The 26,732-nt window shown below is 45.5% G+C and overlaps 3 protein-coding genes across 16 annotated transcripts in view; 1 reads left to right on the forward strand and 2 right to left on the reverse strand.

Moving 5' to 3' along the window:
- Positions 1–32: 32 nt before the first annotated feature.
- LOC126052555 (uncharacterized) lies at positions 33–9,886 on the reverse strand. 12 transcript variants are annotated; one of them, XR_007510089.1, is made up of 8 exons: positions 9,415–9,843; positions 7,659–7,736; positions 7,195–7,491; positions 6,423–6,722; positions 5,992–6,291; positions 2,827–5,704; positions 2,158–2,234; positions 33–1,207 (listed from the first exon to the last, which is right to left on the reverse strand). XR_007510089.1 is itself a non-coding variant. In XM_049833381.1 (7 exons), the coding sequence occupies exons 2-7, from the start codon at positions 9,443–9,445 to the stop codon at positions 5,628–5,630; spliced, it is 1,083 nt and encodes a 360-aa protein (XP_049689338.1). In that variant the 5' UTR covers positions 9,446–9,582; positions 9,798–9,886; the 3' UTR covers positions 33–5,627. The 12 variants fall into 12 exon arrangements, 5 of the variants coding, with proteins under 5 accessions (XP_049689338.1, XP_049689339.1, XP_049689337.1 ...); XR_007510086.1 differs by having other exon boundaries at positions 33–5,297; positions 5,558–5,704; XR_007510091.1 differs by lacking the exon at positions 2,158–2,234 and having other exon boundaries at positions 5,213–5,704.
- A 3,019-nt stretch (positions 9,887–12,905) lies between these two features.
- On the forward strand, positions 12,906–21,728 carry LOC126052727 (uncharacterized). 3 transcript variants are annotated; one of them, XM_049833805.1, is made up of 8 exons: positions 12,906–13,084; positions 13,666–13,962; positions 15,648–15,815; positions 18,640–18,717; positions 18,885–19,181; positions 19,654–19,953; positions 20,619–20,720; positions 21,164–21,728. In XM_049833805.1, exons 3-8 carry the CDS (start codon positions 15,785–15,787, stop codon positions 21,202–21,204), a joined length of 849 nt encoding a protein of 282 aa, XP_049689762.1. In that variant the 5' UTR covers positions 12,906–13,084; positions 13,666–13,962; positions 15,648–15,784; the 3' UTR covers positions 21,205–21,728. The 3 variants fall into 3 exon arrangements, with proteins under 3 accessions (XP_049689762.1, XP_049689761.1, XP_049689763.1); XM_049833804.1 differs by lacking the exons at positions 12,906–13,084; positions 13,666–13,962 and having other exon boundaries at positions 15,438–15,815; XM_049833806.1 differs by lacking the exons at positions 12,906–13,084; positions 13,666–13,962; positions 20,619–20,720 and having other exon boundaries at positions 15,438–15,815.
- Positions 21,729–22,266: 538 nt separating this feature from the next.
- The window catches only part of LOC126052726 (maltase-glucoamylase-like), a 43,931-nt gene continuing 39,465 nt past the window's right edge, over positions 22,267–26,732 (reverse strand). The window contains exons 45-47 of the mRNA XM_049833803.1: positions 26,009–26,058; positions 23,203–23,373; positions 22,267–22,628 (exon numbers count right to left, since the gene is read on the reverse strand). Of these exons, the coding sequence (XP_049689760.1) occupies positions 22,566–22,628; positions 23,203–23,373; positions 26,009–26,058 (284 nt within the window). The 3' untranslated portion in view covers positions 22,267–22,565. The remainder of the gene's footprint in view (positions 22,629–23,202; positions 23,374–26,008; positions 26,059–26,732) is intronic.

Raw genomic sequence — 26,732 nt, forward strand, 5'->3', positions numbered from 1 at the left:
TTTTAATACTAAATTTATTTATTTGAGGATAGTTGATGTTACGGGGGATTTTTATTTAGGGAAGTGATATGTACTTAATACACTGAGATCGCAATATAGTGAAATGACAACAGAAGAAGAATGGAGCAATTGTATTATACAGCTGCATCAGAAGGCAAATATGATTCCCATTACCTATCATCTCTCCACACTTAGCGCAGGGATGCTGGGTGTCCCCATTTTCCTGCCAGAAGTACATGGGTTGAAGCCAGCTAAAGGCCATTTCCCTCTTCAAAGTACATTTTTCTGGGTGTACTGTAACATTTTCTGGTACTGTAAAATACTGTCTTCCAAAGAGAAATTTAAAATCTTCAGTCTTTTTTATCTTTTTTTTTCTAAACGCACACGGGATCTGCTTAAAAAACCCAACAAACTAAACCAAACGTAAGGCGGGGCGGGGGCAGTGCCACAAAAAAATGTGTTCTACAAATGATAATGTCCTGGTAGAGTAAATTTGAGGAGACTAGGAGACTCCGCATCCCCTTTCTGTCCAGTTATTGGTGATCTGGGGGGCAAGGTCTCGCTGCGGCGGTCCCTGGAGGTTCCTTTGTGCTGAGGAGAAATCGGCACGGACAGGGCTGAGCGCCTGAGGAGACCCTTCCCAGCACCACCACCACGCAGGGCAATGAGCAGGATGGAGGAGAAGAGTTCCTCTGCCCGTGGGGATGCTGAAATGGCCGCCGAGGGCCAGGACTGGCCCTTCCCTCAGGCCTTTCCTGGGCTGCAGAAGACATTTGGGCACGGTGGAGGGGATAGTCCTGACGGTGGTCTGACAGGGAGGAAGACGAGGCTTGTGCAGAGGGTTCTGCCTTCTCTACCCCCTCAGGACGTGGGGCCCTGTGCGTGCCCACCGGTGCTGTGGGCTCCAGCGTGCCGCCATGATGGCGGAACTACATTTCCTAGCGCGCCATGGGGGTCCCAGCCCCACGCGCTTCTTCTGCCAGCTCCTGAGCACATGCGATGTGAAAACCTGCACCCCCCCAAACCGTATTTCCTTCTTCTTGCAGCTCTTTTTGTTTAATCTGATGTAGGATGATGAGCTCATCAGTTTGTATTTCTGTTTCAGACCACAGCTTTTCCTGCTAGTTTTCATACAGGAAGGGCTTGTGCATTTGCAGACTTACGTGGCGAAATTCTTCATGTCCAATGCACAAATAACCAGAAAATTCTGAAAAAAATACCAAACCCAAACAAAAAAACAAACAGAAGAAATCTCATAAATTGTCTGTAGCAGAGAAAAGAAAAAGATGTTTCTTTTTGCATGGACATAGCAGGTTGCAGGGACACCATGGGGCAAACGAGGTAGGAGGAAGATTTTTCAGCCTGAGATATAGACCAAGAGCTGTTAAAGCATTCTCAGTCATGAATTTCTCTAGGTTTGCTTTATTAACAATTCAGAGTTGGGCCACCACTCCAGTGAATGACAACCCACAGTCATCCCCTTTACCTTGAAGTCTCATACCTACACAATTCTGAGAAAACCTCTCTGGCTGTTTCATTAACTATTTTCATATTTATCTTTGTAAGCTCTCTATATTTTAAGCACTCCCCAGCTAAGCACCTGTATCTTGCTGATTTTTCATCTTTTGTTTGATCTGTCTCTACCGATTAGCTTGACTGGGGTTTAATCCGGTCCTGGATTGGGGCTATACAGGGGGGCAGGCTGAGAACGCTGTTCATTCGCAGCTCTGTTGCCATTAATAACCTTAACTTATTCTATATTAATTTCTAACAGTCTTATAGTCCTAAATTTTCTCAAACGTTCTACAGAGCACCCAGAGCTCCAGGATTGCTGGAAGATTTTGGGCATGTTTCCAAGCTACCAACACATGGAAGAGACTGGTTTCTCCAGGGACAACTGCCCAGGTAGGGATGGGGATGCCTACTAGGGTCTAATGGTTCATTTTAGAGTAGCAGGGCCCAAGTTGACCCAGCCCACCCCTCCTTAAATCGCCAAGTGCTGCCTCATGTCCTTCAGCCCTTGCCTAGTTCCTCTCTGTGCTGCGGTTCTGCTGACTCCTCCTCTGTTAAGGGTTTTCTGTTGAATTATGCTGAAGGGAAGTCACACCCCATGGTTTGAGCAATTGCCAGACAGGGAGCGACCGGGGGTCAACCTACGGAGGAGACGGGCACAGGTCCTTGCAAAGATCCTGGGAGAGAAGATGCGAGTCCTTGGAGCGCAGTGGAGATGGGACCTGGGGAAAGTAGGGTCCTTGTGAGGTGGGAAGAGGAGCTGTGGTGCAATGGAAGGGCACGCGGGGCAACTGGGAGGGTTTGCAGGGCACTGGGAAGGAGTGGAAGAAAGCGGAGGATCTAGGAAGGGCCCGCATTCTGCGAGCAACCGCCTAACAGTGCCCTGATATGCCATGGGGTTAAGGGAAAGGCTGCTCCCTCCTAATTAATTGTAGATAGCACTGGGTAATTAGGGGAGAGCCCATGGTTGGGGGCCAGGAGGGATCTGGGTGTACTGGGGTTTGTGGGGTGGAGCAGAGACATCTGGACAGCTGTGTCCTGGGTGGGTAGGAATGGGGGGGACTGGGAACAGGTAGGTAGGTTGGGGCATCCAGCTGACCGGGTCCCCTGGAGGGCAGAGCGTGTGGGGTTGAACAGAGGGAGACATGCCTGGGTCCCCTGAGGGATTGGGGTGGTGGTGGGGGTAGAGCAGAGTGAGCTGGGACATCTGGGTCTCTCCTGGGGAGTGGCTGGGTGTGCTGGTGCAGCAGAGGCACCCGGGTACCACAGTTCTGCAGGGGGCTGTGGTTGCCCATACAGTGGGGTTGCCCTTACAAGTCGCTTCCCAGGTCACCATGGCCATGAAGTCTCAGTGGTTGATCTCGTAATCCTGCTCCTGCCTCGTGGCACCAATCTGTGTGGGGTCCCATTATGCGATATGATGTGCACTGCAATCCCATAGCCCAGCGCCTAAACCATAGCCCCACTCCTACTCCACCCTACGCTTCTCCCCCCCCGTAACCCATGCCTGTGTCACCTCAATCCTGTAGCCCCACTCCCACCTCCTGACCAAACACCCATCCCATCATGCCGTCCCATCGTGCCACTCCATACCCCAAAACCACCCCAAAGTCCAACGCTGACCACACGGGCCCACTCCCACTGGCACAACACCACCAACCCACTCAACAGCCCCCCCCCCCCCCCCGTAGCCCTCTCACCCCACATCTGTACTGTCTCCTCATAAACACAATTTTATGCCCAAGTGCTTTTTCCTCCACCTAGCTTCCTGTTTATTGGCCCACTCTTTCTCCATAGCGTAAAATCTTACCTATAGTGCCACTCCAGCCTGTAGCCTCACTTCTACTCCAGAGGGTAATGCCACTCCATAACACAAATCTTACCCCATAGACCCACTCGCACCTCATAGCCCAATTTTACACCATAGGCAAGTAACCACCCTATAGCCTCCCTCCCAACACCTCCCTCAAAGCCCCATTCTAACCCCATAGCTCACAAAACACCCCATAGAAGACTCACTGCTTTACTCCCATCCTAAAAGCCATCGTCCACTCCATCCCTGCTCCCACACTACAGCCTGACAGCCACCCTACACCCTGCATCCCATATCCCACTCCAACCTGGTAATCCAACCCAAAGCCTGTTGCCTTTCTCCCACCCTGTTTTCCTTCTCCCATCCCACAGGGCAAGGACAAGCCCATAGAGCAACGCAAACTGCAAATATCCGTTCATCCATCCATCCATCCATCCCTACAAACTCTATATCCCATCCTCTTAGACCCTGTAGCCCATCTCTACAGCTTCCAGCAATCCCAGAGTCTACCCTGATCTCGTCCCCACAGACTCCATATGCCCACAGTACTCCATATACTTCTACTGCCTCAACATTTCATCCCTGCAACTCCAGCACCCCTACAGCCCCTCATTTTTTCCAAGGTCATAGAATCATAGTATCACAGAACGGTTTGGGTTGGAAGGGACATTTAAAGATCATCTGGTCCAACCTCCCTGCCATGGGCAGGGACATCTTTCACTGGATAAGTTTGCTCAAAGCCCCCATCCAACCTGACCTTGAACATTTCCATTGATGGGTCATCTGCAACTTCTCTGGGGAACTGCTCCGGTGTCTTACCACCCTCATTGTAAAAATGTCTCCCTTATTGTCCTGGTTTCAGCTGGGATGGAGTTAATTTTCTTCCTAGTAGCTGGTATAGTGCTATGTTTTGGGTTCAGTATGAGAAGAATGTTGATAACACACTGCTGTTTTCAGTTGTTGCTAAGGAGTGTTTAGACTAAGTCAAGGATTCTTCACCTTCTCGTGCCCAGCCAGCAAGAAGGCTGGAGGGGCACAAGAATTTGGGAGGGGACACAGCCAGGACTGCTGACCCCCAACTGGCCCAAGGGGTATTCCATACCATGTGACATCACGTCCAGTATATAAACTGGGGGGAGTTGGCCTGGGGGGGGGAGTTGCTGCTCGGGAACTAACTGGGCATCGGTCGGCGAGTGGTGAGCAATTGCATTGTGCATCATTCGTTTTGTATATTCCAATCCTTTTATTATTATCATTTTATTATTATTGTTACTATCATTATTTCCTTCCTTTCTGTTCTATTAAACTGTTCTTATCTCAACCCATGAGTTTTTTACTTTTTTTCTGATTCTCTCCACCATCCCACTTGCAGGGGGGCAGGGGAGTGAGCGAGCGGCTGCCCGGGGCTTAGTTGCTGGCTGGGGTTAAACCATGACACTTATGCCCAACCTAAATCTCTTCTCATATTCTAGCCCCGCAGCTCCCGTATATCACACATACAGCCCTCAAAAATGCAATATCCCTTCTTCGCAGACCCCCTAAACCCACAATGCCCCCATCAGCCATCCCCACCAACACCATATCCCTACAAAGCCCCATGAGCTCCTCTCGCTGTCCTTGACATACCCGCACTGTCCCTCCACACTCCTGCAGTGCCCGGCAAATCCCCACTTTTCCCCAGATTGTCCCATCTTCTCATTGCCTCCATCTCAGGCCCACAGAGATCCCAGAAATCCAAGCTTCTCCCCACAATCCCCTGCCCTCTCCTCAGTGGCTCTCCCAGCACCCACTGCACCCCGTGGATGCCACTGCCCTAACATCAAGGACAGGGACAACCCCAGGCGAGGAAAGAGGGTGCCAACAGTGGCTGTTGAGTTGGTGACTCACCAAAGGACCTGTTCTGCTTTGGGGGCTTCTCTTTCCACCTTCTTTCTTCTCAACCTTCTCTCTGCCTCCATTCCTTCTCCAGCCTCTTTCAGATGCAAGAAAGAACCAGGTGTGATGGGAACATGGTGGGATTACGGGTGAGATGGAGCAGAGGCGTGCACACACAAGACACAAACACGAGCACACACTTTAGGAAGGAGCATGGAAACGTGCATCTTTCCATGAAACCCACAAGACCCAAAGACAACGTCCAGCTTTATTCGGATGGACCTGAGGCAGGTTGGAAGGCACGAGGGTCTGCGCAGAAGAACGGAGCAGCCAAAGCAATGCCGGTTGAACACGCACCATTTCTGCCTCTCGGGGACTCCGAGGCAGACAACGAGGAATCAGGCATGGCCCGAGAGAACAGATTGCCTTAGCTAATAGAGAAAATCTTTACGGGATAGTTCTTCTCATTCCTCTCGTTAGTCCCTCTGAATCCCTCTTCCAGATCTGCAAATGAGAGAAGCAGCAGCATTGGAAATGGCTTCTCTTCAGTCTTGGACCTCAATAGGCACACAAATTTGGGGATCAAAAGAGGGAGGAGGGTAAGGAGCAATCCTTTTCAAATTCTCTGTCCAGAACAACCTCCCAAAACAGCTTTGAGCAAAACGTTTGTTTCCTTTTTTTCTTTGGAAAGGCTAGTGGAATAACAGTAAAACCCGGTCATTTTCTGGCAAAGAAAATGAAGTCTCAGGGCTCTGATAATTAGTATGGCCTAGTGAAAGTGAAATATGTACCTCTTCTCTTCATCAGGCAGTGGGAGAAGGAAAAGATGAGGCCATTGATGGTAAAGAATGAACCCCCAACAATGATCTCTCGAAGCCAGCTGATTTTATGGCCTGGGAAGGAATCAATGGTGACTTTACCATGGTGCAACCTTACCTCCCTTGCAAAAAAAGCCAGACAATGTGATGAGACAGTCTTTTCATTGAGATCTTTTTCTCCAGTATCCCTCCTTATTTTTGTCCATAAAAACATGGGCAGGTGTGGAATGAACTCATATAATGATGGATAAAGAGTCTGAGGCACAGAGTTGACTGGTCACAGGACAGGAAGGGATAGAGATGAGACTCATAGATGAGTTCATAGGCAAGCAAACGGGTAATGAATTAATTAATGATGGGTTAGTGGTTACTTGATGCTCTAGTGAGGAAGGGTTTGAACTCACTTTTTACATAGACAATGACACTGCGGCTCCATTCTGAGCGAACAGGACGTGTAGATTTAATTACAAAATAGGCACAACTGTAAGACACAGAGTCTGCCTCTCCCGTGATCCTGAGTTTGAAGCTGTAGTTTTTCACGTTCGATACTGGGATGGAGACTGCATGTCCAGAGTCTGCATGGTACTGGACTTGTTTAACGTCATCTGGAGATGAGGGGAAGGAGCAGAGTAGGTTGACGTGGTTCCCAGGTCTATAGACCTGCTGCTGAGGATCCAGGGATAAAGTTGGGGCCGTGGGAGCAGCTGGGGAAGAAACAAACAATAAAAAACCCCAAGCAATAGGCTATCTGTGGATGTCAGGGCCTGTGCACAAACCCCGTGATCTTTCCCACTGTCTCGATGTGGGAAAAAAGACCCATGGTTCTCAGAGATAAAAACTCAAAGCAGCTTAAGTGGTTTCTTTGTTTTCACTGAAATGAAGAAAATAAGTATTTTTACGTGTCCAAAGTAGGAAGGCATGTAATACACCCCAAGCCCTAACGAAAGCCTTGGGGAGGCTTACTGCTGTACGACCTCTTGGAGGTGACACAGCCAACTTATTCCTGCTTTCTCAGAGAAATCCAGGAGCACAAAAGGAGCTTGTGAGAAGCCAGAGCAACTTCATCTGTACATTGGCAACCAAATGATAGGGCCATCAGACTAGATGATGCTCTAAAGGGAAGCGTGCTATGTCTGCGATGATGGTACCCAAGCCATATAGACACGACCAACCTACCCTGAACCTTAAGTGAAAGAGGAAGGCTCTTGTTGGAAGGAATTTCTTGTCCGGACTCCTTCAGAAAGTACATGCACGTGTACTCCCCAGAAGATGCTTTCGTAGCTGTAAGCTTAACCAAAGCAGTCAGATTGGAGAAAGATGCTGGTTTTTTGATGTTCTCCCCAGTTTGACTGAAGAAATGAAATCCACTTATTTTCCTCATTTTCGGGGCCAAGCATTTCAATGTAACAGATTCCCCTTCATAATAGACATCATGTCGGGGGTCTGCAGAGATTACAGGGGCTGGCAGAGGCTCTGAGGATGAAAGAAAGGATTTGGAGGATGGGAGGGAACTTTCAGAGAGGAAAAGGAAAGTGAGACACCCCTTTTCCCTCCATTTTACAAAACATGGCTCAACCTCGCCTCGTCGACAAAGACTGGTCGGCTGGAGAGCACCTTGTGAGAGGTCAAGCTGCACTTACCTGGAAAGGACACAGCCAACGGTAGCAGCTGGAGGAAAGCTGCCAGAAAGTTGCATTGAAACGAGAAGAGAGAGGAGGCTGCAAAAAAGAGAGAAAAGCAGTCACTTCCACAGCCAGTGCCCTAAGAAGTCCTGCCCCTCTTGGCCATCAGTCAAGAATGGCAGCCCCTCCACAACACGATGGATTCATACAGGTCATGGTTCCTTTCTGTGCCACCGTGGCATGGAAAACCTAGGCCAATCACGGAGAAAACCTGTGAAACAATTTCACATGCCAATGAGGTCACCCGTCGGAAAAAAAATCTAGAAAACTCAACTTGTCCCTGAACTTATCTTTTAGCTACTTGCAACATATGTTGCATGAGATTATTTCTTCTGTTAGAAGCGGTTTGGTGACCGCCAAGCAATTGATTGATATCAGCCCTGGGAAATGGTATCTTGAAACGTAAAGAAATGGGGCTGCTGGAGTCCTCATGGGTTTAGGAAGGACAGGAGATCTGATGGGTCCTAGCAGGGGAGAAAGGCGGCGTTGAGCCAGGGTGCAGGGCAGGATGAGCTCAAGGTCATCTTACATCAAATACCAGGCCGCAGAAAGGAATCTTTGGGGTTTCTGGCCAGCTCTGAGGTGGGGGCTGTTGCTTGGATTAGAGATGAGGAGGGCCTGGGGAGCTGTGGTGGGCCGGCCCTGGCTGGCAGACCAGCCCCATACAGCCACGCGCTCCCCCACCCCCAGCAGGACGGAAATAAAGAATAGGAAGAGCAAAAGTGAGAAAACTCATGGGTTGAGATAAAAAAAGTTAAATAAGCAATGGAAGGAGGAAGACCAAAAAAAAACCCTAAACAAGTGATGCAAAGACAATCACTCACCACCTCCCAGAAGAGCTGGGATACCCAGCCAGACCCCGAGCAATGGCTGCCTGTCCCAAACCCCCTTTCCCACCATTGGTATTGATTAGCATGAGGTTATAGGGCATGGAATATCTCTTTGGTCAGTTGGGGGTCGGCTGTTCTGCTCGTGTCCCCTCCCAGCTTCTTGCACATCCCCAACCTGCTCCTTGCAGGGCAGAATGGGAAACAGAGAAGGCCTTGACACCCTGCAAACGCTGTCAGCGATAGCCAAAGCTCTGGTGTGTTACCGTGACTCTTCTAGTCACAAACCCAAACCGGCACCTTATGGGCTGCTATGAAGAAAACTAACTCCATCCAGACCCAGGCCAGGAACCCAGATCTTGGGTTCTCTCCCTGGCCCGGGAGCTGTAACCCATCGCATCAACCCTGCGCAGGAGATCGGTGTAGGACCTCACCCCCTCCACCCGAGAGGAAACAGAGTTGTCTCAAGTCTAATATTTAACCCTCCAACCCATTGCATGCGTGCCCACAATTCCCTGAACAGCATTTGGGGTCCAGCATAACTGGATCAACCCACCAGAGAAATAAATTATTGAGGGCCTAACGTTAGGAAAGGGAAGGGGAAAAGAGAGGAGAGGAGAGGAGAAAGGAATGCCATTACACAGAGCACTATGAAAGACAGGAGGGAAGATTGGATTGAAATCCCAAAATGAGAGAGGGAGAAAGAAAAGATAACAGCAGCAACCAAAGAGAGGACTCAAGAGGGGTATAAGGCAGAAGAAGGCTAGAGATGAAAGAAAGGAAAAGAAGGGAGAAGGGAGAGGGGAAGAAATTCGAGAAAAGGAAAAAAGAGAACTAAACATATTCATGGGGAGGGAGAAGGCAAAGCGGGGGGATGAGAGACTCACTGAAAATTATCACGAGGCAGTAGATAACCATGGCACCAGGGTCCAGGGTGTGCTCAGAGCTCTGTGCTGGCCTGTCCAGGAGAGGAGCGTGCTGCCTGGTGGGTCCGTCCTGCCTTCTTCATCCGTCTGACTTGAGTTGGGTGGTCAGAGGGGCAGGGAGAGGAAGCGCTGCAGAAAGAAGTAGAAGCCACTAACCACAAAGAGGGAAACTACACCCTGGATGTTGTGTGTCTGTCCTGGCTTCGGCTGGGATAGAGTTAAATTTCCTTCTAGTAGCTGGTATAGTGTTATGGTTTGGGTTCGGTATGAGAAGAATGTTGCTAACACACTGATGTTTGCAGTTTTTGCTAAGGAGTGTTTATACCAAGTCAAGGATTTCTCACCTTCTCATGCCCAGCCAGCAAGAAGGCTGGGGGGGCACAGGAATTTGGGAGGGGACACAGCCAGGACAGTTGACCCAAAGTGGCCAAAGAGGTATTTCATACCATGTGACGTCATGTCCAGTATATAAACTGGGGGGAGTGCGGGCGGGACGATTGCCACCCAGGGACTAACTGGGCGTCAGTTGGTAATTGCACTGTGCATCACTTGCATATTCCAATCCTTTTATTATTACTATTGTCATTTTATTAGGGTTACCATTATCATTATTATTTTCTTCCTTTCTGTTCTATTAAACTGTTCTTGTCTCAACCCATGAGTTTTACTTTTTTTTTCTGATTCCCTCCCCCATCCCACTGGGTGGGGGGGAAGTGAGCGAGCGGCTGCATGGTGCTTAGTTGCTGGCTGGGGTTAAACCACGACAGTTTCTTGGGGATGTCATCACATTTTCAAAGAGCTTTTCCTCCTCACATGCTCTAGATCACCTTTGGACTGTCTCTTTGCCCCATAAACTCTGACTCCTTTTTAGTAAATATGTCCTAGCAAATTGGGAACTGAAAGAGTTTCTTGGTAAACCACTTGGCTTGCAACAAGCGTGCTGTCACTAGCTGAAAAGGCTTGTAGGAGGTCCGCCAGATATGCTAGACCTTGGCAGTCAATGTGGTGTTAGCTCCCATCTTGCATTCAGAGGACCAGGAGTAGGGATGAGGAGGTATCAACGATCTGAGCTGCCACCGTCCCCCTGTGCATGGCATGGTTTTGGGGGGGGAGGGTGCTCTGCATTGCTCAAAAAGGGAAGGGGAGAGGAGAGGAGAGGAGAAGAGAGGAGAGGAGAGGAGAGGAGAGGAGAGGAGAGGAAGAAGGAAAGGAAGAGAGAGAGGGAAAGAGAAAGAGAAAGTAGGTGTACTCTTCCCAACATTGCACGAGCAAAGACTTTTCACCCAGCCACCTTGCTGCTAGGAAACAGCAAAAGAAAAAAGGAAGAAAAAAGAATTGTGCCATCTTCTTGAGACTCATGGTTAGCTGCACTATTCCAGCAATGCCACTGATGTCCCCTTTGGCCACTGAGCCAGCACACTTGACCACTTTCATCTTCCTCAGCCAATTAAAATGAGGGAATGTTTTGCTTTAGATCTTAAATTGGGTGCAGGGCCACGGGAAGTGATTCATGGGAAGAATACTATGGACACCGCTTTGGTCGTCCTGGGGGAAAGAGGATGGACTGATCTTACCTCACTTGCCCAATTCCCAGCTGGATCTATTGGATAGCCTCTCTCATCCATGGGGAGACAGAAAGATGCAAGCCCTTTTCATACCCTCCATGTTTATCCATCTCTGCTAACCGCAGCAAACACCCTGGCAAATCCTTTTTCCTCCCAAAGGTAGGGTAACGTTACTCAATTCCCTGAAAGACCTTCGCAGTCAACGAAGTGCAAGAGCGACCTTTGCAATTTGTCCTCCCTACCTTTGCAACTTGCACTAATCTGAAATTCCTTCCCATTTTGTTCAGCTTGGCCCATCTATATGCTCTCAAAGATTCTTTAGGTGTTTACATGTCAAAAATATGAAAGTGAATTCAGCGTCTCGGCAGGTACTAAGAATAGCCCCTTCCCCTTAGTGCTATCTGCTGACTGCTGGGTTTTCTGACACAGCTGGAAGAAATATATAGTTTTACTTCCCAAATCCTAAACCTGAGGAACTTAATTAATTCACTGAAACTTACTCTTTGCAGTCAAAGCTTCACACAGTTCTTCCCTGGCTATATTGTTCTCTATTTGATAGTGATTAATCTTTTCTGATGCTATTCTTCTAGAAATTAGTTGTCTGCTTTTCAGGTAATCATCTAAATCTACTCTGTGGACAGAAATCAGACTATCTGGAGGACTACTATCCATGTCTAAACTCAGGGGCTGAGACAGATGTGATGAATCACCTTTACGAAGTGTTGATTTCTCTCCATATTCAAGAAGGAGAACCTGCATGCAGAGTGTTCAGTACCTCTGGATGGGCTGTAAATACAAGAGAGAGATCATGGCCTGCCTCAGTTTTCCCTCAGAAACAAGGGTTGCTGCATTTATGTGTCCTAGTTAACTCAGCTCCCGTGGCTATCAGTAGGAACCCCATCTGTGGAGTTTAGGGCAGAATTCATCTGACCCTCTAGAAATTCTGTGAGTTTGCTGCCTATACACTGGTACTTGACGACTTTTCTGACGCTTGGGGTATCGCATATCCAGCCTCTAGCTGCCATACTACAAGGTTGAGGGTCTTCAAGATTTGTGCACCACCTGCTGAAAAGGTCTCTGCTACCCACACTCCGTGGATGTTACTAGAAGCCTCTTTTTATGTGCCTGAATTGCTCCTGGGATGTTGCTCATCTCATCTGAAGACCTGTGGCCAGAGGAACCATGTGTTGCAGATGTACCTCTGACCCTGAAAGGGAAGACCGTGTCTACCAGGCAGGGCAACCACATTCTCATTGATCTGCTCGGCAAGAAGATTCTCAGCCTTTGGGACTGCAATTCCTATTGCTTCTTGCATGATCAGTTAGTCTCAGGGTGCTCCATCCAATTCAAACCACTCGTATGTCAGTGTAATACAAATAAGGTCTTGAACCATTACGCGTAGGACTTTTCCCAGCGTAAGAAACAGCTCCCTAGAACGAGTTAAATGCATAGAAATATCTGTAGGAGTTAGCTAACTCTGTAAAAATCTCCCTTGAAGTTAATTGTTGTTTAAAAACATCATTTCGTTGTTAAAAAGGGTTAAGAATATGATCAAATCAGTGTCTTTTTAATTGTGTCCACTCACTGGAGTGATTCTGGATACAAGAGAAACTCACTTATTTGTCATTAGTTCTCAGTTTTCACTGAAAAAATCTTTTAAGATTTGTTGTGCAGGATTGCACCTAGCTGCATATGAAGTTTTTAGATTGGAGCACTAGTTTCTTGCAAACTATGTTATTGAATGATGCATCACCAGCAGCACAAGATCTCTGTATAGCTGCAGAGCTGATCTGTTAGTAAACTGGGCAATCACAGCACTATTTATTCCTCTTATTGGAGCTACGCTCTCGTGCATTTTCCTTGCTCTCTTCTCTTGCAGACAACTGTGAAGTGGCCCAGAAAGCTGCAGTCTGCCCTCCTGAAGGGTGCAAGCCACAGACTTCTTCACCATGTGAACAAGGAAGGGTTAGAGAGAGCTGCCAGGCGCAAACTCTGCAAGCCCAGAAGAAATTACTGCCTCTGGTGTTTGGTTCATCTCATCCCAAAATGGACGTGGAACGGATCAGGTCAATAAAACTCTACCATTAGGCTAGATATAGAAGTCTGGAATAAAACTACCTTTAGGTTAGGTATGGGAGTCTGGATGCCTCGTTCAGCTGCAGACATCTGACGTGAGGAGAGTTAAATCCCACCTCCAGGTTGCTTTAAAGATTAATGTTGCTCTGGCCCTGGAACAGATCAACACTGGGCTGCTGCTGGAAGAAATGAGCTTAGAGCACACCCACCTGGGCAAATGTCCTTGTCCTACCATCCCACCACTGCATGCTTGTCAATATGGCAAACTAAGAGTGAGTTTTAAGCTAATGAAGAAACAATATTAACACAGGTGAAGGTCAGAAAAGGCCATGAATGGAGGTGGGAAATAAAGGTTTTGATTTAGTCACTCAAACTATCTGGTAGATTTATAGATGACCTTCGGCTTTTGTGAGCTTGGGGATGCTCTGTAGGTCCTGTGCTATATGTCCTCGTCCCAGATGCATGTCTCAAATGCCTTAATGCATTTAAATTGGTACCAGCTGCCATCCTTTAGGCAAGTGAATCCCATTCTCAGCTGGCAAGTGATGGCCTTTCTGTGTCTTTCCTTCAGCTTCTCCTATCAGCTGGTGACTGGGCAACATTTTCTGTCTGAACAAGCTGACTATGCCCTCTCGTGGCAAAGAAAACCACTGGTGTTGGGCTGCATTAGGAAGAACGTTGCCAGCAGGCTGAGGGAGGTGATCCTTCTCTGCTGGGTACCTGGTGAAGCCACGGTGGAGCTCTGTGTCCAATTCTCAGCTCCCCAGTACAAGAAAGATAGGGGCTTACTGGAGTCCAGCAAAGGGCCACAAAGATGACTGAGGGACTGGAGCATCTTTCATCCAAGGAAGCGATCTTACCGATATGTGTAAGTACGTGATGAATATTTATATAGAGTCGTGATGAATATTTATATACAGAAACTGTAGGTAGGTGTCTGTCAGGGATTGTGTCATATGGGCTCATTCTTGTTTTAATAGCATTGCCCAGAAGCTAATGAAAGTAAAGATTAACCTAAAAAAAAAAAGACAAAACATCTGAAAATGTCCACTCTTCTATCTTTACCGGTGGTTCTACCCATTCAACAGGAAAAAGGAACGGCAACATAATTGTCACGAAGACAGAGATAAGATTTCTGGACTAGATATGATCTCTTTTAGTCGGTTTCCATTCAGTATGATATTGCAGACACAATCTGAGCTGTGCTCAGCCACTTTCCTGTGCCAGTAATGCTGAAAATTAATATAAAGCACCATCTACAGTGATTGTTAAAAATCTTGATGCCCTTCCCAGCACAGGAGCTGAGCACCTTAGGGTTCTTATGGAAGAAATGCAGGAGCATGTGGTGGATCTAGAGCAGGAGAAAAGAGGTGGGACAGAGGGAATTATCCCACCAGGGGAGGTGGAGAGCAGCACAGTCATCCATGACATGATTCAAAGCCGTCCCACTGAGCTGGAGGAGAGAGGGAAATTATTAGCACCCTTGCAAAAGAGGGGGTTAATCATAAAGAAATGAGACCAGACCTGTCACTACTGACCATGAGATTCAATGGGGCTGAGAATCCCCTAGCTGGAAATGGTCCCAAGAAGTTCACTAATCCATTCTTCTGCCCTAGAGGCAGTTCTGTTCCATGAAACATTTCCGTTTTTGCAGCTACTATGACTAGTCTTATGGTCATCTGTGCAGGGCCTTAAAAGAGAATGTACATGTCCTATGTTTTCTTATGTGGGAGGTTTTAGTTCGTACAGGAAAAAATCAGTGTTCTTCAATCAAATGTGACTTCTATAAATAATAACATTATGTTCTTCTTTTACTCATTTTACATTTGATTATTTTAAAATGTTTTACATTTTGATAATTTTAATCATTTTACACTTGTGATGGGTTAGTCTTGGCTAGGAGCCAAACTCCCACCCAGCCGCTTGCTCACTCCCTCCTCAGTGGGACAGGGGGAAAAATAGGAAGAATGCAAACGAGGAAGTTTGTGGTTTGAGATAAATACAGGGTGATTACTTACCAATTACCATTGTGGGAAAAACAGACTCCACTTGGGGACAATTGACTGAATTTGTTGCCAATTAAAATACACGTGTAATTATCGATTTGGATAGACGAACATTAAAACAAGACCTTTCCTCCCCCTGTTTCCCATGCTCAACTTCACTCCTTTGAGTTATGGTCAATACGTAGCAATTTCTCTCTGATACGTCTTTCCTCTCACACTTTTCCTCTGCTCTGCTATGGGTTCTCCACGGGCTGAAGTTCCTTCAGGAACATCCATCTGCTCCACCGTGGGTCCTCCACAGGCTACAGGGGCAGGGACACCTTCCACTAGACCAGGTTGCTCAAAGACCCATCCAACCTGGACTTAAACACTTCCAGGGATGGGGCATCCACATCTTCTCTGTACAACCTGTTCCAGTGCCTCACTACCCTCACAGTGAAGAAAAGGTCTCTGAAAACATGATGACAACCCCAAGACACGCAACATCCAGGGTGTAGCTTCCCCTGAGCTCCCAGCTGTGGTTAGTGGCTTCTACTTCATTCTGCAGCGCTTCCTCTCCCTGCCCCTCTGACCACCCAACTCAAGTCAGACGGATGAAGAAGGCAGGACGGACCCACCAGGCAGCACGCTCCTCTCCTGGACAGGCCAGCACAGAGCTCTGAGCACACCCTGGACCCTGGTGCCATGGTTATCTACTGCCTCGTGATACTCTTCAGTGAGTCTTCCCTTCCCTTCCCTTCCCTTCCCTTCCCTTCCCTTCCCTTCCCTTCCCTTCCCTTCCCTTCCCTTCCCTTCCCTTCCCTTCCCTTCCCTTCCCTTCCCTTCCCTTCCCTTCCCTTCCCTTCCCTTCCCTTCCCTTCCCTTCCCTTCCCTTCCCTTCCCTTCCCTTCCCTTCCCTTCCCTTCCCTTCCCTTCCCTTCCCTTCCCTTCCCTTCCCTTCCCTTCCCTTCCCTTCCCTTCCCTTCCCTTCCCTTCCCTTCCCTTCCCTTCCCTTCCCTTCCCTTCCCTTCCCTTCCCTTCCCTTCCCTTCCCTTCCCTTCCCTTCCCTTCCCTTCCCTTCCCTTCCCTTCCCTTCCCTTCCCTTCCCTTCCCTTCCCTTCCCTTCCCTTCCCTTCCCTTCCCTTCCCTTCCCTTCCCTTCCCTTCCCTTCCCTTCCCTTCCCTTCCCTTCCCTTCCCTTCCCTTCCCTTCCCTTCCCCCATGCACACATTTATTTCTCCATTTTCCTTTTCTCTCATTTCTTCCCCTCTCCCTTCTCCATTCTTTTCCTTTCTTTCATCTCTAGCTTTTCTTCTGCTTTATATCCCATCTCGAGTCCTCTCTTTTGTTGCTGCTGTTATCTCTTCTTTCTCCCTCTCTCCTTTCGGGCTTTCAATCCAACCTTCCCTCCTGTCTTTCATAGTACTCCATGTAACGGCATTCCTCTTTCTCTTCCCTCCTCTCCACTCCACTCCTTTTTCCACTTCCCTTCCCTTCTATTAGACCCTCAATAATCAAACACTGGAAGAGGCTTCCTAGACACGTGGCCAATGCCCCATCCCTTTCGGTCTTTAAGAGGTGTTCGGACAATGCCCTTAACAACATGCTTAAATTTTGGTCAGCCCTGAAGTGGTCGGGCATTTGGACTAGATGGACATTGTAGATCCCTTCCAACTGAAAAATATTCTGTTCTGTTCTATGAATATATTTCTCTGGTGGGTTGATGCAGTTAGTTCTGTCCTGCCAGCTGGATATCTGTGTTCTCAGGAGATGAAGAATGGTTGGCTGAAAACTCATTGCTGTGGTGGTGCTGGGGAGGTTCCCAGTGTGTGTGTTCTTCTTTGTGGTGAATAGGTCCAGCTGTTAAATACCAGTTCCGTCATTTTCTTTCTGGTATAGATTCTTATGAAATCAGATCTGATCCATTGTTCTGCTTTTTCAGTCTGCTTTCTGGCTTGAGAACCAGACTAGGACTGGTACATCCCAGACTAGGGGTGAAAAAAGTTCTGATCTAAGAGAGATCTAGCTCAGGTCAAAACTGTGCTCCAGGACAGCAGATGCTCAGGCCTGCCTCTATCCCACCTCTGTTCAGCACTAATTTTTCAGCATCATCAGTGGGGACTGGAAAGAACGGTCACGCACTTACGTGAATCCTCTTCCTCTGTGCATCTCACCCTGTTACAAAAGACATGAGGTTCAAATGCTTTGTGTGGGGGAGGCAATTTTTGGCAGAAAACAGCTGATTACATCTGCTGCCCCACAGTTGCAACAGCAAGACATCACCCAACTGCATCCTTCATGTCACTAGTCCAGCTGAGACTTATCCTGGATTTCTACATCCGTAACACTTGCACAGCATTTAACTTCTTGACTGAAGCACCCCGAAAGAGGAAAGATTAATCTCTAGGGCATCACCAACAGAAGTCGAGACCAGAATTAAGGCGCTTGGATTACTCTCAAGTTGCCCAAGTCTAAGCCTTTTTTTTGCAGGAGGTGGAAAGGAAGAGGTCATGGGGTTTGGGACACGCTGGCCTCTTTCCATGGAGAGACAGAAATTTGATGGATGGAGATGGAGACGTTGGCAGCTTGGTGATTCCTGGCAGCTCACACCAATGCTCTAGTACTCAGTGAAGAGGCTGATGAGGTCTGGAAGATGTTTGCTTTTTTCACTTTAGCAAGAAAAAAAGACACCAAACCAAACAACCTCCCGCCCCCAGCACAAACAATTTTTCTATTTTTATTTTGCTTTGAGACCGTTGGGGTTTTTGTTTTCTCCAACATACCTCTGGGAAACTTAGTTGCAAAGAAGACAAAGTATTTTTTAGCCAGGACATCAGCAGTTTGACAACAAGAATTTCCATCTGGATGACTTGGGACACTTGTCTATAGATATCAAAGGGGGAAGAAATGTGACCTTTCCAGTGCAGTTAGTTATTTGTGGGTAGAGACATGAGAGACAGGGGTGGGACGGGGGCTGGGAGTTAACCAGATCCAGAGAATCCCAACAACCCCCACCTCAGAGCTGGCCAGAAACCCCAAAGATTCCTTTCTGCAGCCTGGTATTTGATGTAAGATGACCTTGAGCTCATCCTGCCCTGCACCCTGGCTCAACGCCGCCTTTCTCCCCTGCTAGGACCCATCAGATCTCCTGTCCTTCCTAAACCCATGAGGACTCCAGCAGCCCCATTTCTTTACGTTTCAAGATACCATTTCCCAGGGCTGATATCAATCAATTGCTTGGCGGTCACCAAACCGCTTCTAACAGAAGAAATAATCTCATGCAACATATGTTGCAAGTAGCTAAAAGATAAGTTCAGGGACAAGTTGAGTTTTCTAGATTTTTTTTCCGACGGGTGACCTCATTGGCATGTGAAATTGTTTCACAGGTTTTCTCCGTGATTGGCCTAGGTTTTCCATGCCACGGTGGCACAGAAAGGAACCATGACCTGTATGAATCCATCGTGTTGTGGAGGGGCTGCCATTCTTGACTGATGGCCAAGAGGGGCAGGACTTCTTAGGGCACTGGCTGTGGAAGTGACTGCTTTTCTCTCTTTTTTGCAGTCTCTTCTCTCTTGTCGTCTCAATGCAACTTTCTGGCAGCTTTCCTCCAGCTGCTACCGTTGGCTGTGTCCTTTCCAGGTAAGTGCAGCTTGACCTCTCACAAGGTGCTCTCCAGCCGACCAGTCTTTGTCGACGAGGCAAGGTTGAGCCATGTTTTGTAAAATGGAGGGAAAAGGGGTGTCTCACTTTCCTTTTCCTCTCTGAAAGTTCCCTCCCATCCTCCAAATCCTTTCTTTCATCCTCAGAGCCTCTGCCAGTCCCTATACTCTCTGCAGACCCCCGACATGATGTCTATTATGAAGGGGAACGTGTCGCTATCATATGCTTGGCTCCAACAATGAGGAAAATAGGTGGATTTCGTTTCTTCAATCAAACTGGGGAGCAAATCGACCTGCAAACGCCTTACTCCCTCACAACCGCCTGGTTCCACCTTACAGCTACGAAAGCATCTTCTGGGGAGTACACGTGCATGTACTTTCTGAAGGAGTCCGGACAAGAAATTCGTTCCAATAGGAGCCTTCCTCTTTCACTTAAGGTTCAGGGTAGGTTGGTCGTGTCTATATGGCTTGGGTACCATCATCGCAGACATAGCACGCTTCCCTTTAGAGCATCATCTAGTCTGATGGCCCTATCATTTGGTTGCCAATGTACAGATGAAGTTGCTCTGGCTTCTCACAAGCTCCTTTTGTGCTCCTGGATTTCTCTGAGAAAGCAGGAATAAGTTGGCTGTGTCACCTCCAAGAGGTCGTACAGCAGTAAGCCTCCCCAAGGCTTTCGTTAGGGCTTGGGGTGTATTACATGCCTTCCTACTTTGGACACGTAAAAATACTTATTTTCTTCATTTCAGTGAAAACAAAGAAACCACTTAAGCTGCTTTGAGTTTTTATCTCTGAGAACCATGGGTCTTTTTTCCCACATCGAGACAGTGGGAAAGATCACGGGGTTTGTGCACAGGCCCTGACGTCAACAGATAGCCTATTGCTTGGGTTTTTTTATTGTTTGTTTCTTCCCCAGCTGCTCCCACGGCCCCAACTTTATCCCTGGATCCTCAGCAGCAGGTCTATAGACCTGGGAACCACGTCAACCTACTCTGCTCCTTCCCCTCATCTCCAGATGATGTTAAAGAAGTCCAGTACTATGCAGACTTTGGACTTGCAGTCTCCATCCCAGTATCGAACGTGAAAAACTACAGCTTCAACCTCAGGATCACGGGAGAGGAGGTCTCTGGGTCTTACAGTTGTGCCTATTTTGTAATTAAGTCTACACGTCCCGTTCGCTCAGAAAGGAGCAGCTGGATCAGTGTCAACCTGAAAAGTGAGTTTTCAAACCCTTCCTCACTAGAGCATTAAGTAACCACTAACCCATCATTAGTTAGTTCACTACCTATTTGCTTGCCTGTGAACTTATCCATGAGTCTCATCTCTATCCCTTCCTGTCCTGTGGCCATCCAATCTCTCTGCCTCAGTTCCTCTATCCATCACTTAATGAGCTCATTGCCACACCTGCCCATGTTTTTATGGACAAAAATAAGGAGGGGTACTGGAGAAAAAGATCTCAACGAGAAGACTGTCTCATCACTTTGTCTGGCTTTTCTGATGAGACCACAACTTTTTTCGACAATCCATCATTCTGGGGGGATATACACTATAGATTCCCAAGAACTAAGCTTCTAACCATCTCCCAGGGACCACTACAGCTGCTTTGGAGTATGCAATAGGGTGGCAAACACAGCTTACCATTTTATTGGTAGGCCTGTCTATCTGCTAGGCAACATTTTGTCACAATTTGACATCCATTGACTCCTATGCTCATTCCCAAGATCACCATAGAGGGGAGTTGTAGAGCTGGAGGGAAGTTCACCTCCTTCCTTCTAAGATGGGGCTAGCTATTGATGGGCTTGCTCACAGTAGGAGTTATCAATCATCTCTGGTGGAGGCAAAGGTTGCACCATGGTAAAGTCACCATTGATTCCTTCCCAGGCCATAAAATCAGCTGGCTTCGAGAGATCATTGTTGGGGGTTCATTCTTTACCATCAATGGCCTCATCTTTTTCTTCTCCCACAGCCTGATGAAGAGAAGAGGTAAATATTTCACTTTCATTAGGCCACACTAATTCTTAGAATCCTGGGACTTCATTTTCTTTGCCAGAAAATGACCGGGTTTGACTGTTATTACACCGTCCTTTCCAAAGAAAAAAAGGAAACAAACGTTTTGCTCAAAGCTGTTTTGGGAGGTTGTTCTGGACAGAGAATTTGAACAGGATTGCTCCTCAATGGTGCTTGAGTCACCATCCCTGGAGGTATTTAAAAGATGTGTAGATGTGGCACTTAAGGACATGGGTTAGTGGTAGATTTGGTAGTATTAGGTTTACTGTTGGACTTGATGATCTTAAAGGTCTTTTCCAACCTAAATGATTCTATGATTCTCACCCTCTTCCCTCTTTTGATCCCCAAATTTATCTGCCTATTGAGGTCCAAGACTGAAGAGAAGCCATTTCCAATGCTGCTGCTTCTCTCATTTGCAGATCTGGAAGAGGGATTCCAGATGGACTACGAAGAGGCATGAGAAGACCTATCCCCTAAAGGTTTTCTCCATTAGCTAAGGCAATCTGTTCTCTCGGGCCATGCCTGATTCCTCGTTGTCTGCCTCGGAGTCCCCGAGAGGCAGAAATGGTGCGTGTTCAACCGGCATTGCTTTGGCTGCTCCGTTCTTCTGCGCAGACCCTCGTGCCTTCCAACCTGCCTCAGGTCCATCCGAATAAAGCTGGACGTTGTGTTTGGGTCTTGTGGGTTTCATGGAAAGATGCACGTTTCCATGCTCCTTCCCAAAGTGTGTGCTCGTGTTTGTGGCTTGTGTCTTTGCTCCATCTCACCTGTAATCCCACCATGTTCCCATCACATCTGGTCCTTATTTGCATCAGAAATTCAGCCCCCTTTGGGGGACCTCTGCACCTTGGGCTTTAATCTCTGGCCTGTGTGGTCTGCTGGAAGGATAAGGGGTCAGGGAGGAGCACACGTGCCCAGATCAGCTCCTCACCCCTCTGGCTCGCCTGCTTTGGCTCTCCAGGTCCAATAAATACATCTAACGTCGGTACGGTTGATACGTTCTGGTTTGCTTCTGGAGGGGTCTGATGTCGTGGGGAGAGAAACGTGGGTGGGAGGGTGACAAGGGGTCACGTTTACAAGGTAAACCGCTTGGAGGGTCAGACTTTTTCACCCGCCATCTACTCTCACAGAAGAGTAGACAGCCCCAGCCAGTGCAGGGGCATTGCAGAACCCAAAAGAACCACAGTTTGGGGCCAAAGGGTGGGAAATGAGTGAGAGCTCCGCAGCCTGCCTGCTGCCGGCGCGAGACTGCTCCGGCTGCTGATGTCCCCTCCCAGCGCTGCCTTACACCACGCCGTGGTTGTCAGCCCAGACGGTGTTAAAATATGCTATTTTCAGCCCACGTGATGCTTTTGTTTCATTTTAAATCAATCCACGTGATTTCCCTTAAATATTTCTCCGCCGCCATGACTTCAAAATGAAGATGGGACCTAAATGTGGGCAGATTTCTTGCCCCATAGACCCGCAGTTCACGCTAATGTTTTTATAAAACACAGTGAGCAGGAAGGACATCAGCCAGAACTTCAACTTAAGAGAAATCGCCTCATTTCACATTCATATTTTCATTTTGAAAGACCAAGTCATATTGAAGTGCCATAATGTTTAAAAACCAACAAATTCCACTTTACGAGGACAGCGTGTAGCTAGCCGGGATCAGCACTAAACCACGGCTCCTTTCTGCACATAATAACTTAATACAAACTGACTGTACACGTTTATAGTGCCAAGTATTTGAAGAAGTCAGAGACAGAAGGAGAAGGGAAAAACAATTTGTGAAGATGAGGAAGTTCAGCTCTACGGCCAGCAGTATTTGCAGGCATTTTATCTCCATTGTAATGTGTAGTCTTTGCCTAATTCAAGTTCAAGGCGAGTGATTTCCAGGACCTTTGAAAAACAAACAAAAAAAAAGCAATGAGTAACTTTGCTCTGAAGGTGACTTGGTTTTCTGCAGCTCATAGAAGACAGCAGGTTCTTACTTCAGATTACCTTCTTAATTCACCTTTTTGGTTATTTATATATTATATTATATTATTATGCTACTATAGATTTTAAATAATCTATTTCTAGTATATATAATATTTTAATATAATAATTACATATTTTAATATATTAATACATTATCTTTGGCTTTCGACTGAAAGGCAGAAAGAAATGAGACTCAACAGAACACTGAGTTTTGTAGAAAGGGTGGTAAATTAAATTAAACATCAACTGATTTTAGCCTGTGGCTCTCTGAGCAGTGCAACCTCAGCTTGTGATGAGACTTCATTAATTCTGTAGGAAAAAAAAAATTGTTGCAAAAGTACCCTGAGTTCTTACTTCTCAGATGTCAGTGGTTTTACTGCAGTAAAGAAATACATTGTAGAAATTATATTACAGCCAAGAGGTGAATCCCCAAGTGTTTAAGAGCACATAACTAATTGCAAAGGTAGGATTTCCCCATAAACCATCGATTTACCTGGTTCTGGCTGTTGTAGGACACAACATGAGGAGATTGGATTGCTTCACCATTCTGCAATACCGTCACCGCCCAAACGTTTGAGGTCACCCCCAAAACTTTAATTTCAGTGAACTTCAAATTATTTGGGTCAGTGTAACCACGGTGCAAAACCTTTATCTCCAAAATGGTCTGAAAGAAGAGGAAAACGAAAATCAGTGATTTATCCTTGGGTGGTTACATGTTAAAATATGCTATTTTCAGCCCACTTGATGCTTACAATTGTTTCCTTTTGTTCAGTTAAAAAATAACAACAAAACCTCTATGTTGTTATTTATTTTCCAAACATTGGAGGCTTTGATTTTCCCAGTTCCTCCACCTTTGCAGACCTATTACAGACTTCTCCGCTACCAATGAGGTGCTGAATATTAAACAAATTTGTCCTGATATGAATTTTGCAGCGTAAGAAAGGCTTAAAACAATGAGTTTTCATAATTCTGACTTTTTTTTCTCATTTTGCTGTAGTTCTCTGAAGTTTCCCAAACTACTTTATTCAGCGGAAAGATTTCTGTGCATCCACAGGTTATTGCTCAAGTCCTGTAGGCATTTTGCTAATTTTGCTGATTTTCTTTTAAATCCCCCTTTACGATGGCAAAAAATGCTTGGGATGGATTGCGAAACTCTTCATTCCAGATCTAACAAAACAGGAGTATGAATCAAGGAGGGGGAGCATTTCCTGGACCAGCTGACTTGATTTTAGGTAGATAATGGGTTCACAATTTCTTTAGTTTGTCCCAATTCTACCAAGTCTCCAGGCAGAGAATATTAAGCTGCCCAGAGATGGCGCTTGCTGGGTCAGATCCTAGATCTGCTTCCATGCAAAACTGCTGGGATATAATTATACAAATATAATGTAATTATATAACTACATTATTTTATTGCATTCTTCATTATTGGGTGATTTAAGACTGTTTTAATTAAGCTTTTCCTTACCAGCTGTCTGTAAGAGCAGGAAAATGTGCATTTACTATGTAGTCTTACAACTGAAAATTGCGAAAAACCCCTTTTTTCCCTTAGCAGTTAACATCCAATTACTTAACAAAGTCAAAATGAATGAGAAATAAGAGCACTGAGAAGAAAACAATAACACATTTTGGCTACCTGGAAAACTAATGAAACAACACACTTTTTTAATTACAATATAAAAAACCCATTTCTTTTAAATAGATAGTCCATATAATTACCATGTAATTTCATTCTAGCTCTTCAACTGCTTAAAACACAAAATTTAAAGCTGACGTGCTGGAAATGCCAATAATTACAATACGCACTACTGATTGCTGACTTTCTTACACAGTAACTGCTCCACGGTCCACCTTCTGTGTTAAAGAATAATGATAAAAATTAAGAATAATGGTAAAAAATAGTCACAAACTGAGTCAGCGACTCCACACCAGCCTCTGTTCAAAGGACCTTTAAACAATTAACAATTTTTAACGGTAATTAAACAAAGTTAAACAGGTTTGCCCAACTGGCTTTTCTCTGCTTTTCCGTCAGCCTCCTAACATGGATATTTGATAGTGGTAGCAGACAATATTGTCCTCTAGTGCAGTGCTGGCAAGAAAATCCATTGGGGTGTGGGAAGAAAATATTTCTGTACTATTAATAAACAAAATTTAAAATATTTGTATAATAACATCTCTTTTATCTTTATCCTCCTTTTTTAATTTCCATTTTTGTGTACGGTTTACAATGCACATAATAGTACAGTAGCACAGGTATGTAATTTATAAATAAATATGCATATGTTGGGGGGGGGGGGGGGCTTGAAAATTTGTACTGCTAGGGATGCACGGTCAAAAAAATTTGGAGACCATGGCTCTACTGGATGCTCACACATTTCTAAATCATTTGAAAGCACTTTCCTGGATCTAACTGTGACTATATTCCAGATTGGATATATGTATTTTGTATATAGTCACTTCTTTCTAGTCTGTCCAAGTAAATTTGTGTTATATATAGATATAGATATGTAACTGCAAGGCTATAAAATACGCACGAGCTGATTAGCTAAAATGTATTAATTTACATAGCTGCTAATAAATGATCCACAAAAGTGATGTGAAACACACACCTGACAAAACATGAGCCTTATTGGATTTCTACATTGATATGTGCTTTCCTTTTCTGCAAATCCTTTTTGAAATAAACTGGCATTTTCAAAATCATAAGAAATTATAATGTCATGAATATACAACAAACACAGCAATAAGCAAAAATAGGCATCTTCTGAATCCAGCTTAAATTTGTTCTTAACACAATTTAATTACATTAATTGCATTATATTGGAGCCTGGACACAAAACACTCCTGAATTCCTTCATAGACAGAAGGGGAATTTGCAAATGGATATGTCTGGGATTTTTGCTGTTAAAACCTCCTCACTTCCTTACTGAAACCGATGTGCAGATAAAAAATAATCTGAACCAACTTCTGTCTTGGAGGTCTTGGGCTGGTCCAGTTACTTAATATAAATAAACATATATGGAATAACTCCACTGAAGTAAATTAAGTTTCCCCAATTTATTGCAAAATTAGTTTATCCATCTAGGAGATGCTATTTCATATATTGCTTTTTTTATTTAAGTCAACAGTTAGAGACCTACAACAGTTTCCACAATACTAGATAAGAGCTAGTCCATCACAGACAATTAGTGGTATGTTGGGATATTGAAACATTTAAAAAATTGCCAAACTAAAATAACTTATTTAAACATACAACAATAATCACCCTGGGTACTCAAAACCAGTGAGTTAACATGACATACCTGATTAGCAGTAAATGAGGTCAGCAGATACACACCATCTTCATATGCATCTGTTAAAAAGAAAGAATAAAGTAAACTGTATTTGCTATTCACCTTTATTGGTTTTAATTAAATAGAAGAATCGTGCTGCGTATACTATATACAAGTATATAGTTTGTGCGGATTTCCTGCAACGTTTCGATATGCTAAAAAAAAAAAAAAAATTTAAAAAATCACAGTTTTGTGCATTACTTGTGATAATCTCAGGGGATAGCTTATAGTTATTACGAGGATAATACACTGTAGATGTAAAGGGTAAAAGACTTCTAGATATGTCTTGATAATTTTAATTTATTAATATCGAGGAAATTAGTTACAGCTTCCCACTTCATCTATCGTGATGTCCCCATAGGTTTGAGAACAAATCCTTATTATGTACACTGTCCTAGGTCCAGGGCATAATTTAATGTACGCAAAATATATATTCTATAAATAACAGCATTGTGGTATTATTTCACCATCATTTTACCCATTTTACATTTTATCATTTTTGTCGTTTTACATTTTACTGTAATTTTACTTTAATTAAGTTTAATCATTTTACTGTAATTTTTCTTCTGGTTTGTGCTCATGCTTCCTATGTCATGTTGCACAATTATACAATAATCCTGAAATACAAAATTAACTGTACATGTCAGCAATCCGCTGAGCTAAAGAAAGGCAATATTTATGCATTGTAGACTCT

This window comes from Accipiter gentilis, chromosome 30 (assembly GCF_929443795.1).
Source record: "Accipiter gentilis chromosome 30, bAccGen1.1, whole genome shotgun sequence".
Lineage (NCBI taxonomy): Eukaryota > Metazoa > Chordata > Aves > Accipitriformes > Accipitridae > Astur > Astur gentilis.

Bases quoted from the DNA above. Each gene is read 5' to 3' on its own strand.
- LOC126052727 (XM_049833805.1), top strand. From the start codon at position 15,785: ATGGTTATCTACTGCCTCGTGATACTCTTCA. The intron at 19,182-19,653 runs GTAGGTTGGTCG...TTTCTTCCCCAG, and splicing joins TCTTTCACTTAAGGTTCAGG to CTGCTCCCACGGCCCCAACT. The intron at 19,954-20,618 runs GTGAGTTTTCAA...ATTCCTTCCCAG, and splicing joins GATCAGTGTCAACCTGAAAA to GCCATAAAATCAGCTGGCTT.
- LOC126052555 (XM_049833381.1), bottom strand. From the start codon at position 9,445: ATGGTTATCTACTGCCTCGTGATAATTTTCA. The intron at 7,492-7,658 runs GTAAGTGCAGCT...TTTCATCCTCAG, and splicing joins GTTGGCTGTGTCCTTTCCAG to AGCCTCTGCCAGCCCCTGTA. The intron at 6,723-7,194 runs GTAGGTTGGTCG...TTTCTTCCCCAG, and splicing joins TCTTTCACTTAAGGTTCAGG to CTGCTCCCACGGCCCCAACT.